Source organism: Pyxicephalus adspersus, chromosome 4 (genome assembly GCF_032062135.1).
Source record: "Pyxicephalus adspersus chromosome 4, UCB_Pads_2.0, whole genome shotgun sequence".
Classification (NCBI taxonomy): Eukaryota; Metazoa; Chordata; class Amphibia; order Anura; family Pyxicephalidae; genus Pyxicephalus; species Pyxicephalus adspersus.
Genome location: NC_092861.1, coordinates 114,597,342 through 114,613,329, shown reverse-complemented (window position 1 = coordinate 114,613,329; position 15,988 = coordinate 114,597,342). Strand labels below are relative to the sequence as shown.

At 36.3% G+C, this 15,988-nt stretch overlaps 1 protein-coding gene across 1 annotated transcript in view; it reads right to left on the bottom strand.

Annotated features, from left to right (window-relative positions):
- The window catches only part of WDR27 (WD repeat domain 27), a gene marked incomplete in the record, with an annotated part of 144,279 nt that overhangs the window by 77,092 nt on the left and 51,199 nt on the right, over positions 1 to 15,988 (bottom strand). Inside the window, 3 exon segments of the mRNA XM_072410253.1 lie at positions 836 to 930; positions 5,253 to 5,386; positions 11,334 to 11,455. Of these exon segments, the coding sequence (XP_072266354.1) occupies positions 836 to 930; positions 5,253 to 5,386; positions 11,334 to 11,455 (351 nt within the window).

Genomic DNA, 15,988 nt, shown 5'->3' with positions numbered 1-15,988 from the left:
GCACATAAACCAACTGAATATGGTTACATCTTAGTTTGTTGCAACTGGATATTTAGTTCATGCATTGTTCGTGCTATGACACACTACAAAATAATACTGTATCTCTGAAGATGCATTTAAACATACTACACAGAGTAGGGGGTAGAACAGAAATTATAATATATTATCAGAAAAATTACATATGTTTAATAAAGGAAATGAGTATAGCATAAGATATATTAGAACAGTATATCCTATATAGTGTAATAGGATAATATATGACAACATAGATGCAGATTTTGAAGAATTCATATTTCATAAATTTAGGAAAAAAGATGAAATGATCTGTTTTATATTCTGCCATAAATATATCTAAATATTTCATACAGAAACATTAAATCACTATGGTGGTCATTTATTCCATGCCTTGACATTTGGCTTTGTAAGCAGTATTGGAGGAATTTCTAAACCTAGAGCAACATATTTCTAAAAATAGTTAATTTTGATGAAGACAAATACATAAAAGATGCCTATAAACAGTTCAATTATAAGAAGATTTATTTAATAATCTTTTTTTTTCAAGATTTTGGACTTTATTTAGAGCGGGGGAACTCTTTCCCTCAAAAATTCCCTCCTCGGATTATCAGATTCCCAGTTTTATAAATAGAGCCCTAGGAGCTTGGCACCTAATATTTTGATCGACATGGTGATCAAATTTGTAATTGTATAGGTGTTCCTGCAAATGTATCTGCTCATCAATTTTACTCACTATGCTATAAAAATCGCAAAGGTATATATGTATGTAATTGTCTATAAAACATCCTCAAAATGCAAAGCAAAGTTTTTAAAAGGATACGGGAATAGAAGTCATTCACAGCTGAAAGGCCAGTAATCTCCACTGAGTCCAGAGAAAATGTTTTAACTGTTTTACATAAACTCTTCTGTTTATACCTACAAAAAACACATATCAACAGGTTGGATACAAAACAATATATTGTGCTGTAAACATCAACAATATTATTAATAATGTTTATTTGTAAAATGCCAACATATTACACATATATGTTGTACCTTAAAGGTACTGCAGATGACAAAGCTCAAGCAAATTTAAACAAATACAAAGCTCTTCAATATCTGTAACACAGTGATGTAGGAACAGAGGGTACTGGGTCGACTGAGACCAGGCCTCTTGCTGACGAAAGCCTGTAGGGACCTTCCTCTTCATGACCACCATTTGGCTGCTCATTGTTGTACAGAGAAGCGCAGTGTTTCTCAACCAGGCTTATGTGGAACTCTATGGATCTTTTAGAGGTTGAAAGGGGTTTCTTGGGCAATTTGTGTCTCTCATGTCAATATAACTGACACTTTTTTGGCTATCTATAAGGGTGACCTTCTTTCCACTGACCAACACACTAATGTAATGTAAGGTTTGGATATAGTAATCATACCAGGGCTCCCTGAAACCTAAAAAGTTATTTTAAGGGTACCTTCATGTTTAATAGATTGGGAAAGGTTGAAGTAGTCAGCAGAGGAGAATTTCTACTATTGGCTTTGTCTTCCTGGACTCGAAGTAAATGATGCCCATTGAGGGACAATGAGGGCTAAAGGCTAAGGGTAAAATAACTAAATAACATCTAAATGGCATGTAGGACATAAAGATCATGCTTATCCCTAAAAGGCTAAAATTACTAACAAAACTATTTTTTGACATAGCTAATTCTGTTTAAAACAACTAGAGCCAAAAAGAAACATGAGTATAATACATGGCTAAAATAAATATAGCAAACAATGCAAGTATTATAGCTTAGTGAGTTAAGCCTTAATAATACAAAGTTAGCAGATTAGAAACTCTCGGTTATAACTTTCTGATATGTGATACATGTCACAGTAATATTAAAAATCACATCAGTATGTTCCAAATAATATCCGCCGTCGGTTTATCAAGGTAAATACAAGAACACTGTACTGGGTTTTACCAAAAATCTACCCTAGAGTATCCTATTATTAATAACAATGTGTTTTAGTTTTCTGACAGACAATATTACAAGAAATAATCCTGTGAACGTCTGCCTTACATATGTCAGTAGAAGATGTTTTATCATTTTTGTTCTCTGGAATGTTCAGTTCAAGATTTGTTTAATTAAGTGGAACAGTTAGTACAAAAACAATACTTTATTTAGAAGACAATGATGTAACTCAGCACCACACAATGGAAAAAAATTATTCATTTTATATTTATCTGGCTAAAAAGCTCAGTTATTAATATTATGTTTGCATTAGAGGCCAATTGCTCATTATGAGACATAACACACAATCACAATATCCAAGAGCAGGAATTGATTGTCCAAGTTTGTTGAGGAGGATGATACACAGTAGTTTCTGGGAAATTTGAGCCTTCTGCAAAGAAAAAGCATGCTCTAGTGTCTCTTGAACTGTACATGTAAAAGCATGTGCATTACATTCACATTTCCATATGCTTTATCTCTTTGAAGAGTCTTCAATAACAACTAAATACCTATTGATCTGACAAAAATTGTGCATTTAGCTGTTAAGTCCCAACTCTGACAACAAACAATTGGCCTGATTTATTAAAACCTAGGTGATCCAGCAAACATGGAATAGATTTCTTAAAAGTAATTTGCCATTTGTTAGCAAATGTTTGAAACCAGACCAGATCCATTCCAGGTTTGCTGGATCAACCAGGTTAACTGATGAAAGTATACACTCCCCAGCCTTGAAGAGCTTTAATAAATCAGGCCCAATGGGCCTGATTTATTAAAGTTCTTCAAGACTGGAGAGGTTAGACTACCATGGGAGAACCTGGGTGTTCCAGCATACCTGAAATTGATTTTTTTTAATCATTTGTTCTTATTTGGTAAATTATTTAAATTCTGGAACAAATCTTTTCCAGGTTTGCTGGATCAAACAGGTACATCCACGATAGTCTGTTCTCTCCAGTCTTGGAGTCCATACTAACAATTATTTTGTGGCTCTGTGATTACTTTCACTATCCTGTTGCTCTTTACCCATCAGCAAATCCTTGCTCCTTCAAAGCATGGTAACATACCTCTCAACTTATGGAGACAGAGAAAAGTAACATTTTCAAGCTCAAAGTATATAGGCAAACAAAACACCTCAACCACACTCCTATGGTACTGACCATAAAAATGAATACTGAAAGTAAATATCTGTTAAACCAATGAGTACTTTTTTACAAAATAACAAATTTTATAATAACATAGAGGGTGGATGAAATGTTTGATGAAAAATAACACTTTGTAATAGTTAAGTAATACATTGACCCACAAAGTAAGACACTGAGGAGGGACAGAGGGAAAGGCATAGTGCCTCTAACTCAAGGGCAGTTTGAAGGTCTGTGATGAATCAGTAATAGGCAAAAGATCTGGTGATGGAAGCTACCCACCAGACAGGGAGCTCATCTGATGATGAGCTATTTGACCTCTGCTTGTCTTTGTTGGGAACAGTTTAGACAGTTCTCTTTCCTTTATACAGCAATGCCTGGTAGGTATGATAATCGGTGTGCCAGTAAGGTAAGAAGTATGATACCAAAACCTGGTACAAAATAGTCAATACAGCCTAAAAAACATTTATTGATTGATCCATAAAAAATACCTTCTCTATAGTGTGCCACAGCACACAGCAATTTCAGCATGATTATCAATTTCAGCATTTATAGACAAAACAAACCACTAACGATTATTTGTTTTAATAGCCACCATAAAACCATGTCTTTACACGTGTATGGAAAAGAACATTTTCGTCACACTAAAAAATGTTCTAGGCTTAGAGGCTCTTCCGGCTGCGTTGCCAATTCATGTTCATATTGCAACCAAAAAACCCTAGGTAAGCACTTTTTGATAACCCAAACCAGAAGGGACTATTTTATTCCAGAATTTCAGGATTTGTTAAATATTTCTCATGGATATTTTAGAGGAATTATTTGAAAACCACATAGTAATAACTCTCTTTCAACACTAAAGAAAAGGCAGCCGAATGCAAACTACACATGATATCACAGTCTTAAAAGGGATTTAATAAAGACATTTTATAGTATTGGTACTCAGCCTGGTATTCCCACATAAAATGTAATCACATATATTACAAAACCAACAGTTATAACTGATAAAGAAGTTTATATTACTTGATTTAGAAAATACATGAATGCTTGTGCGAAATATAAACTACAAGGAGTTTAAAAGCTGCTGGGGTAAATACAAAACTGGGGTTAGTTGCAGTCCTCATTAATGATAAGGTTCAGGTTTGATTCAATGGCTGTTTCTGTACATGCAACTTTTAGTGAACTTCAAACAGCCAGTAAAGTAAACTTGGTAAACTAGAAGCTGGCTGTTTAAGCCACTGGCTGAACAGCAGGTTAGGGGAAATTGGTCCCAATGAAAAAGGAGGATTGATTGCTTTGAAGAGAGATATTTACCCTAACTTCATGCTGTTTCTGAAACAGGAAGCATAATTAACCGGCTTAATTCAACAGCAAAAAAAATCTCTAAAAAAAACCATAAAGGGTAATAAAATAAAATTTAGGCATTTCTTAGCACATCTGCTTAAAATTGAATTCAATATATTATTTGAATGTCTCTGTATAATGCATTAACAAAATTATGTGTTGGTGTGCTTTTCAAAAGCAAATATATGTAATAGGAGCACATATAGGAAAATGTGAAAAGTGAGTACTGTTGGTAAAAATAATAAAATTATTATCACTCATAAAGCCCATCTCCTGGTATTTCACCTATGCTTCTGAGACTGTTCTGGGAGACATAGGAAACTTTTTTGTGATGATACTTATTGGTGTGCTATCCTAAATGATTTGGACTACCTGTACAACCTGAGCAGGCTGCATTTACCACCACAAGTTACTGTACAGTACCAGTAGTGACAAGTTCACTAGTAGAATAGAAGACTAATGAAAGTACAGTCAGGAAAAATAAGGAGAGAAAAATGGTTTGTAGAAAAACCAATACCTTTTGGGGATTTAACCAAAGCAGGTGAAAAAATATTAACAATTACATATGCCTCCTAATTGAATGGACTGACATTCTAGAAGTTTAATCGATTTGCTGGTAATATGTATAGTATGTGCATACACAGAACAAAATAGGCTTAATTCACAAAACTTTTGAAGCACAAAAACGAGACGCATTTTTCTTTTGGTATATAGAACTGAATTTATGTAACTGTAAGTGCAGTTCAGTGTAGGAATATAGTAATCATGCACTTAAATGATTACACTTTACCGTTTTAGGTCATCTTTGGAGTCATCCAGATGATATTTCATTAGATGAATCTCAGCTCCAGACGACAACAAAATAAATGTATCCATGTAGTAAAACTGGGGAAAACGGACAGGCCTAGAGAACATTTCTTTACCCTAGAAAAAGAAGCAGAACATCTGAATTACCAAACCATCCACTGATGAAAGATGGCAAATTAATGATAACTGCAAGAACACCATTCTATCAAAAATAGAAATGCAAAGTCAGAAATCATTCCAAATGGAAGAAAAGAATAAAGAGAGAGACTAAATATATTACTACAAATTCTAACATTGTAAAATTGGGATAATCAATCAAAAGATGATATATTCTTAGGGATAACTGTACATTCATACACTTATCATGATAATTAAAATGGCCACCACCCCTCTCAAGGGGGATACTTGGAGAGGTCATCTTTCATGTTAACCAATGATAGATGGCCTTTACATAGGAAGGAATTGGATCTGTCCACGCATGCACAGAAGAGGTTAGAACGATCTGGGAAAACTTCCAGCAGGCTGTTTGTTTTCCTCTTGGCCACACAGAAAGGGTCAGCAAGGATCGTGGATAGATTATTATAGGACTTTGGGGTTGAGTGAATTAAAGGATAACTTTACAAAAGGGAAATCTGTTCTAGAATGTTCACTAAAGACAGAGGAAGTAAAGCCACTAGCATTTCCAGGGGAAGAGTGGTAAAGACATATTGTGCTTATTTATAGGAACATAAGGTTCCTTCCAAGACTCTAAATTTAACAACTGAGCAGTGAACCCATGCCTATAGGTAAGCTGATAGTCCCACTGACATCTATTTCTTCCCACTTTATATTTTTTGTTATTTAAATGCATGCATATAAATTCAGCATAAATCCAACTGGACCCTCTTGGTTGACAGAGGTCTTATTCTGGATTTTGCTTTGTATATGTCTGAACCACATCGATGGAACATTCAACCTGAAGCAGGTTTTCTTCTTTGCATTTTTTATTTTTTTTGTAACAAGATTATCCAGTTTCACTCTGCCTAAGCTTTTTTGTCCTAGGAAGGGTTGGAGCTTCTGTCTGTTTTCTCTTTTTTTACTGTGCGTTTCCCTAATTGGTTCATTCATGCCATAGTGGTGTGTGTTGTGGTAATGCAGCCTATTTATTTGAATATTCTGCAAACCTGACATTGCATCTCTTGTCAAAACACAAACAAAAATGAACAATGAGGAAAGGTTAGAAATTCTGACAATGTGTTTCTAGCTGTCAGTGCTTTCCTGTCTTAGTTAAAACTGTTCTTCTTCACACTTCTGGTGCATGGTGTCATATAAACAGGCAGTGAGGGCCACAGACAGAAAGCCATAAATCTTTAACTCCTCATTCAATCTAAACAAAATTAAAATGAAAAAAAAAATACTTCAACTTCGGCTTTAATCTGTGGACATACAAACACAGAAAGGACTTGATGCCATAAAACTTCTTGATGACAAAAACATATAGAAAGTTGGCCACGGCAAGATGGGCTTACTATCTGGGACCTTTTCCACACTGGCTGCTAAAACACTTTTCTGCCCATAAGGCTTTGCGAGTGCACTGGCCCATGTGCTTTTATCATCAATGAAAGTTGTAGTTTTATGGCACTACGTCTATGAGATTCTTTATGATGAACAGTTTCAGTTCTGAGGACATCTGTATTTGTAAAGCTATAAGGTCTGTGCCAATTGCTGTCTGTTACATGTTAATAATTGTTTATGCACTCAATGTAAGCTTGTCCTTATTTAAGATTGAATTAATCTACTTATTTCTATTTATTTGTACCTTGAACTCATGGTGGCTCTCAAGGCTCTATAACCAAAAGCATTTTGGCACTTATTAACCACACTATAAACTTTGGCAGATATTAGATTGCACACCGAATGTTAAAGTTTAAAATGTTCATATTTTACCTCTCATGGTTCCCTAGTCCCCTTCTATTTTAACACGCTAATTATAATTTTACATAAAACTTTTCTGTTTTCAAAACATACCGCAATTTATTTTAGACCCAGAGATGCTTTTGCTAGGTTACTTTGTTTTTTTTATGTCATGCAGGAAAATCATAGCTGGTGGTAGAAGACAGCATTGTGCTGTTCATAATGTTCTGGAAACATCACAGAACCCTGTTCAGAGGAAGCCCTCAACCATTATAATACAGTGTGACTGCATACAGTCATCTTGTAACTATGAGAGCAATAAGATTCTGTACATAGCTTTTGCATGAAATTTTAATTTCTTCACATATCATTGATACCATTGTTTGCTATTGTAACTGCAATACTGTGCAATACCACCTGCTTTAACATTAGAATATGACATTCTTACCTCCATGTTTTATTCCAACACTTCCCTTTTAATCCTTTACAACCTGAGAAATTGTAAGCTAAGCAATTCAATAAAGTCTTTTTGGCTCATACTACTGCATTATTTTACCTTTGGCTTTCAGGATATTTTGGGAAAAGAACAAAAAGAGGCAAGATGGAAGATAACTCAATAAGTTATTAGATTAGATAGGTCTTAAGCAAAAAATGGGATAGCCAATGTCCTTTTTGCAATAAAACATACCTGTCTGATAGTTTTCTAATGAAATAAACCCAGGATTGCTGGAACTGAATGAATTCCTGTGCACATGCCAGCCTGGCCAAAGACTGAAACCAGGAAGAGAAGAAGAAAAAAAAGATGTCTGTGTCCACAACAGGGTAGGTAAGTGTATTAAAAAAAATTACAATCAGGCAGGTAAGATTATTTTATTCAGAAGGGACATCACCTGTCCATTTTGCACCTATGGGCCTACCAGTCACAAAACTGTATTTCTTGAGTTTATTCAACCTAAACACCAAATTATTTTTTTTCTTTTTACTTCAAAATGTATTTCTTTGCTATGTTGAGCATTAGGATGCATAGCAGTGTATCAGAATGCTCTATCCAAAAATAAAACATGTCCTATTTTTTCAAAGAACATCGAGGCAACATTGCTTTCTTATTAAAGTAATAGGACATAAGCTTTGTCCTTGCTTTGGAAAACACAGTCCTAAAGTTCTGATGATATTGGGTCCCCAGTTATTTGCTCCAGTCATTTGCTTCTGTAGAGTACTTAAAATATAAAAGCAATAGTCTGGAGAAGAAACATTTAAATATAAACCTTTAAAATGTGATATTCTTTTATTAATTGTATGTAAAGTATGGTAATATGGTATGAAACTGTGGCCAAATAAGTCATTTTACAACCTAAGTAAAATTATAATAGATTCAAGCACTTAAATTATTTTAAACAAAGAAGGAAGTGAACAGACAGTTCGCTGCCTTGTCACCAATTTTAAATACATTTTAAACTAATCTAGCAAGACTTTGGAAAAAAATCTGTCTTGAGGAATACCACATTACCACTGTCAATATTTTTGTTTCAGCATTGCACAATGTCTAGTCTATATGGTAATTAATCAACTGTTCAGACAAAATGAATACACAAACTATTTTTAAATAATTCTGTTGTTGATGGGGAACGGTATGTGTATTTTTGTCATAATTACATATCATTAAGCGGAAGACACTGTTAAGAATGCCTTTTGTTTTTATATTCTCCCGTGTGTTTTGCCAGCACAAAAAATGCATCTTTAAGCGCTATGAATGGAACTCAGTGTTACTGATGCTCCCATGGGTGGGTTATATTACAAGTTGAAATAATTGATGATGACAACTAGAATGATTTTTCCAAAGTAAGAATGTAACAGCACAGATATGACATATTAATGTTCCCCTACATCCACAGCATGTTATCAGTTCTTCAGTATTGACATAACTGGACTAAATGTTATATGAATTGCTGAGTGATTTTACTGCCCATTATTAGGCCAAAGCATAGCCATACCGGGAGTGAAGGTTGCACAGGATTGTTGGAAGGCTCCAGTTATATATTGGGAGGCCTGTGAGACAATGTTATGAGTAAAGAAATTTTAGCAAACAGCCTCTTGATCACTTCACAATTAAATATTTTCATATGAACAACAATACCACAGCTGTTACTATATCAATTAAACATTTCTTACAAGATCTTTATTTTGTTAACTCCCATAAGCAAAAAAGGGTAATATGCCATGGTATCGGTGCAAATGTTCAATTTAAAATCTTTACCTTTTCACCAATAAAATGTAACCATACAAAAATATTGAAAAAAGTAGTGAGTACAAGAGTATTCTTGAGCATTATGTTTTTTTTTCTATTTGTCCTATTGTTTTTCATATTTACAATGTGCATCTATCTATAAACTATCCATATTGTCAAAAGAAGTGTAACTGTTCTTTTTGTTTTATAAAATGAGCCTGTGCCCAGATTACAAAATGATTTGAAGTATCTTTCTGAACAAGCAGTTAAAGCACTTTAAAACAAATTTACATTTTAATCTGTGACTGTACGAACTATGGATAGCTTTTATGTTCCTCCACTGGAGTAAATTTTATGTCCCTCCACTGGTCTTTTTGGCTATCTGTAAGGGTAAAATTCTTCTCACTGGCCAGCAATGTAGGAGGCATTCATCCCACTTTCCATCATGCTAATATACTATGACCTGTGGATATAGTAAATATAGAGAGTATTTGTTTATATCTTTAAAGCATACTGTAGGCAACCAGCAGGAAAGGTAATAGAGGGCAGATATGTGCCATGCAGGTTGCTGATCTCAATACTCTAAATTCCAGGGATTTCAATGTGGCTGTTCTAGCAGGCCATCCCGGGTTTTCCCCTCTGCTGGAGAAGAGTCCAGGTTCAGCTCCCAGAGGGAGTAAAAAGGGAATGGCTGCCAGAGAGCAGGGGGAGGAAACAGAGACTTTACTGGAGGTGATGTGCTGGAGACACAGGCAGGTGGCCTGTGTAAGTGGCTGTGCTGGAGCCACAGCCAGACCCAGAGACACAGGCAGGTGGCTGGTGTGAGTGGCTGTGCTGGAGCCACAGACAGATCTGGAGACACAGGCAGGTGGCCTATGCGAGTGACTGTGCTGGAGACACAGCCAGACCTGGAGACACAGGCAGGTGACCTATGTGAGTGACTGTGCTGGAGACACAGCCAGATCTGGAGACACAGGCAGGTGGCTGGTGTGGGTGGCTGTGCTGGAGCCACAGACAGATCTGGAGACACAGAAAGGTGCTCTGTGTGAGGAAGAGGAAAAGACCCTAATGGAGAGGGCTTGAGAGCATGCAGCTCCACGGTGTTCCACAGAAAGAGAGAGAGACAAGACTCTACAGAAAGAGGGAGAGAGACAAGACTCTACAAACAAGGTGATTCTAGTTGATTTTCTGCCTTTTTGTTGGAAATGGACTGTTAAAGCACCAAGGACAGCTGGAGATAAGTGTTTACGTCTTTGATCTTTAACCGGCTGAAGTTAGGCCACCCTGTTGGGACAATTTTTTGTTGTTGTCTTTTTTTGCAATAAACCCTGATTTGGCATCCAGTCCTGCTTAGTTGCCTACCATTTGTTCAGCTAATTCCCACAATACATAAACCTTTTATTTAAAGTAAAATTTTGTTTGTTTTTTTAAGTGCAACACCCTTTATTGGGAACGCAGAGCCTCCCGGGATGCATTACGTAGATATCCCGGGAGGCTCTGCGGTCCCATTAAAAGTACAGTGTTGCACTTAAAAAAAAATTTTTTTACTTGAAATAAAAGGCTTGTCTACCCTTTTATGTAAAGTAAAAATTCTCAGTTTATGTATGCTTTAAAGACAACAACAAATACTCTGCTCTCTAAAATTACTATATTCGCAGGTCACAGTACATTAGCATGATGATGATAAAATTGCCGATCTCACGCATGCACGTGAGATCAGAAAGTTTTTCCCCAATCTACGCCACCTGATCTCGCGCCTGCGCAGTGCGAGATCAGGTGACGCAGGAAGAAGAACCCGGAAGATGAAAAAAGGAGATGTCAGCGCCTGGGAGCACCAGGCAGAAGACAGAAACCAGGATGACATGGGACCCGATAGAAGAAACCTCCTGACAGATAGATTGCTCTGAGGGATTCAAGGAAAGTGTGAAACAAAGACATATTATTTACCAAAACCAATGCTTGTTCTGCAGTTTTTGCATTCCAAATCCTCATTGTTCTATCGTCGGACGTAGACACCAACCATCTTCTGTTGTAGCTCCAGCCCAAACCATTGATTGCACCATTATGGCCTATTAGAAAAAGGAAATAAATTAATTACATAAAATGTTAGTGCATCACATGGGGAGATTTACATATTCTATTTGTACTGGTGACTTCCATAGAAAGTGATAGGAAATAAAATGTTACTGGTATAGTTGTCTCAGAACAAGTAGTGGAGTAAAGCTTTTAGTGGAGTCATCTGTTCCCATGAAAATAAGGTGGTAAGTTTGCAATGTGTTTATCGCTTCCTCATGCCAGTACTACATAGTAGAGTCCTTGTAGCAGCCCCATGGGAAATGAATAGGAGTAGTACTGTACTGCTCACTGCCATCAGCTGTCAAATGTGCAGGTGCAAATTCTTTAAGAACCACCACTGCAGTGAAAGTGTTAGAGGGAGCTGCATGGGATTGCGCAAATTAGAGGACTGAACCTGCACTTACTTTTCGGAAGTTCCCTCTTAGTTTATGCTGTCTTCTAAATAGGAAGTGAAATCTTCCATACAGGACAGTCAGTGAAAAAAACAACAAGGGACAGGAAGTTTTACCAGAGGTCAGAATGTGGAAGAAAAGAAGGAAGAAGATGGTGGTGCTTGCAACGGAATGGGTACAGGCAAGTATCATATTAGTTCCACTTATAAACCGTTATATATATTTGAACTAATTAGATGTAAGAATTTTGCATAAACTTGATATAAAATTATTATAAATAGACAAAGAAACATGGTTTATAGATTTAAAAATAACTTAAGTTTTGACAGTAGTATTAAAAAAGACAGCAAAATTGTTTGGGAAATCTTAATAAATAGGTTTGAAGAGCAAATTAGGCAGCTTGGTGCAGTAAGTAAATGCTTAATTATTTTGTTACCCAATTTCAGTAGTCCATCAAAAAAAGTAAAAATCAAATGAAAGCTCATAATAATTTTTCATCAGCTATCCAAATGTAATATAGTCCAATGACATGTAAAATAGTGTTGAACTTTGACCATGGAAGGCAAAGCAATAATTTTGCTTAAAAGCCTGTACATCCGTAACACATATTCTCATTTTTTTAGCATATTTGCAAATCCTGTAGATGGCTGTACCCAGCTCTTCTCCTGATGCTTGGTGTTTGGCCCAGTGCTGTCACATGAGGACAGGCGGAAAGCCCTGTGAAAACTCCAACCCCTTCCTTGCTTGCAGCAGCTAAACGGAGAAGTAAGTATGTGCTATTACAGTATTAAAGTATACCTGTTTCTTTTCTCATTCTTTTGCACATTTAAGAAAAGTTTGTCTCTTTGCTTACCTATTTAGTACGAGTACTTTACTTGATGGAATGTAGCAAGTTTAATGGTAGTAGACTTAATAATAGTATAAATATGCCTTCCAAAAAGATGACAAAGGCTTACTACTGCAGCTTTATAATATTTAAATAGAAATATTAAAAAGTTGAATATTAATTATTACAAGAGTAATACCTTATATCAATTCAAAATTAGGGGCAGGATCAGACCTGCAGCAGGAGCAAGGAATCCTGCTTATTACCTTGCCAGCCAATCAGCTGCTCATACTGTAAGTAAACTTGATAAAAAATTATCCTCATTAGCTCTCTATTGGGCAGCCGAAAGTAGATGCCACATGTTGCAGGGGAGTAGATGCAGGGGAGGCCACAGGAATGAGGAAGCGATAACCACACAATTATCTCACTGCAAGTGTGAACATAACCTACATGGACTGCTGAACAGCCCTAACCATAAAGGTTGTCATGTTATGACTGTCCAGCTATGAAGAACTCAGCTATTTAACAAATGTCATCACTTTGACCAAAAACAAATTAATGTGCACATTCATTTCACATTAACTAAGCAGTAGTATATTTTGACCACTGTAATACTAGTGTAATAAATGTACATTTGTAGAGTACAACCTCACATTTTAGGAATGTGGCAGGATTAGGACAGATATGAATAGAACACTACGTGCTGCATTTTATGTGTATATATGTGTGGAGAAATGCCCAGTGGAAAATAGATAGTGATATTTTTATTATTATTCATTTTTATATAGCACTGACATATTACGAAGCACTTCACAAAGTCCATTGTCATGTCACAAATTGTCCTTTAAGGTGGCTCACAATCTAATACAAGAGTATTCTTGAGCATTATGTTTTTGTTTTTTCTATTTGTCCTATTGTTTTTCATATTTACAATGTGCATCTATCTATAAACTATCCATATTATATTGTCAAAAGAAGTGTAACTGTTCTTTTTGTTTTATAAAATGAGCCTGTGCCCAGATTACAAAATGATTTGAAGTATCTTTCTGAACAAGCATTTAAAGCACTTTACAACAAATCTACATTTATATCTGTGCCTAAAAGGACTATGGATAGCTTTTATGTCCCTCCACTGGTCTTTTTGGATATCTGTAAGGGTAAGATTCTTCTCACTGGCCAGCAATGTAGGAGGCATTCATCCCACTTTCCATCATGCTAATATACTATGACCTGTGGATAAAGTATTTGTTGATATCTTTAAAGCATACATAAACCTTTTATTTAAAGTAAAATTTTGTTTTTTGAGGTGCAACACCCTTTACAAAAAAAAAAAAAGGGTGCAGCACCCCCCCTTTATTGGGAACGCAGAGGCTCCCGGGATGCATTACGTAGGTATCCCGGGAGGCTCTGCGGTCCTATTAAAGGTACAGTGTTGCACTTAAAAAAAAAAATTTAAAGGGAGCCTATGTGCTTTTTACCTACTCATTCAATAACCTCTAGATCAGCCTTTCTCCACCTTTTTAACATGGGGAAACCTTGAAATAACTTTCAGGTCTTAGGGAATCCTCACTATATCCACAGATCAAAGTATATTAGTGTGGTGGTCAATAGGAAGAATGACTCTTACATTGCTGTCTAGTGGGAAGAATGTCACCCGTACAAATAGCCAAAAAGATCATTCATAGTACCTGACCTGAGAGGTACAAATAGCTCATTACTCAAGGATCCCTTTAGCAACACTCCTCTAACATAAACAGGCCACAAGAAATAGCGAACAACAAAATCAAACAACTCTGTTATTGAGTGTTTTTGTCTTTGTGATGCCCACAGTGCTGCTCTTTGCCTGGTGAGGATTTCCTGGTGAAGGTCCACAAGGAGGTCTGCTGCAGCTGCTGAAACCCTACAGACCCCCTAAACATTATCTGACACTGACATATAACTGTTCATACTGTACAAAAGTAATCAAATTTTTATAGGCGCATTGAAACTTGTAAGCAAAGAACTCTGGTCAGGTCTTGGCAGTCATTCAAATGTTTTATAACATTTATGAGTCAAAACTGAACACGTTTCACTTTTTTTTCCAGTGTTGTCATTGTTCAAGGTTTGTATGTCATGAAAATGCAAAAATAAACCGAAATAAAAGATTCTCTTGAGAGTTGAATGTATAAGCTCATTGTGAACACTGTTAAAACATTTGCTATAGTCATTTATGTTCATTATCTTACAAAAAGTAAAAAAAAGAATGGTGAAAACAGGCAATGTAATGAAAAAAGTGATAGAACATAATATGGTGCTTATTTTAATAGCTTGTCAGCTTTATTGTTTATAGTGTAAAAAGATCTTTACAAGCCTGAGCATTATTGGCAGCTATGTCCTATAAGCAAACTCAAATGAGAGATACATCGAAAAGCGAATGAAATTTACAAAGAACGTTTCATGCTCCTGTCTAGTGTCGGCCTCTTTTTAGAAATGATTACGTTTTATCACTAAAAGTTTACATTTTTCATTATTTTAATAAAAAGTTTTTTCATTACCTGTGTGGTACTGGTATTATTTCCTTTTATTCATTTTTATAGTAATTGCAATGTTCCAATACATGGTATATAGATTGGGGATGAGTGAGAAGGCCTTTAAAGCCTTTAAGGCCTTCAGTAACTTTAAACATTATTAGCAAAGCCCCTATACATGTTAGAATCACCAAATATGCTAGATAAGTGTAGAAAAACAGTGGCAACAAGGAAAAAAATACAAAAATTCCAAAAGACCTTGTGGTTTTCCAGAAAATGGTAGGCAAAGTGACAGCAGGCAAATAGGATTTTTGCGTGATTGACAGCGTCCAGAAAGCAGCATAAACATTAGGACATTGAGAAAGGGTGAACTCAACACACTAGCAACAGTCTCTGCCATCAAAACAGCAGGACAACACGTTGCTTTTTAATGTAGGCACCCTTATTTAACCCCCCTAGCGGTATTCCCGAGTGTGACTCGGGGTGGAAAAAATTGCAAAAAGCGGTAATCCCGAGTCACACTCGGGGTACCTTTGAGGGTCCCTCTTACCTTATCCCCGCGCTCCAGCGGCGATCTCACGATCCCTGTGATAGCGTGATAGCTGTGATAGCGGGGCGCTTCTCCGTCGGGGGGCGTGGCCGGGCGGGAAATTTAAAAGCAGATTACGGAGTAATCTGCTTTTAAATACCGCCCGGGTCCCCACCACCCCGATGCACGCATCTGCAGTTGCATCTGCAGTTAGATGCGATGCACCATGCAGGATTTCTGCTTGGTGCATCGCATCTAACTGCAGATGCGAT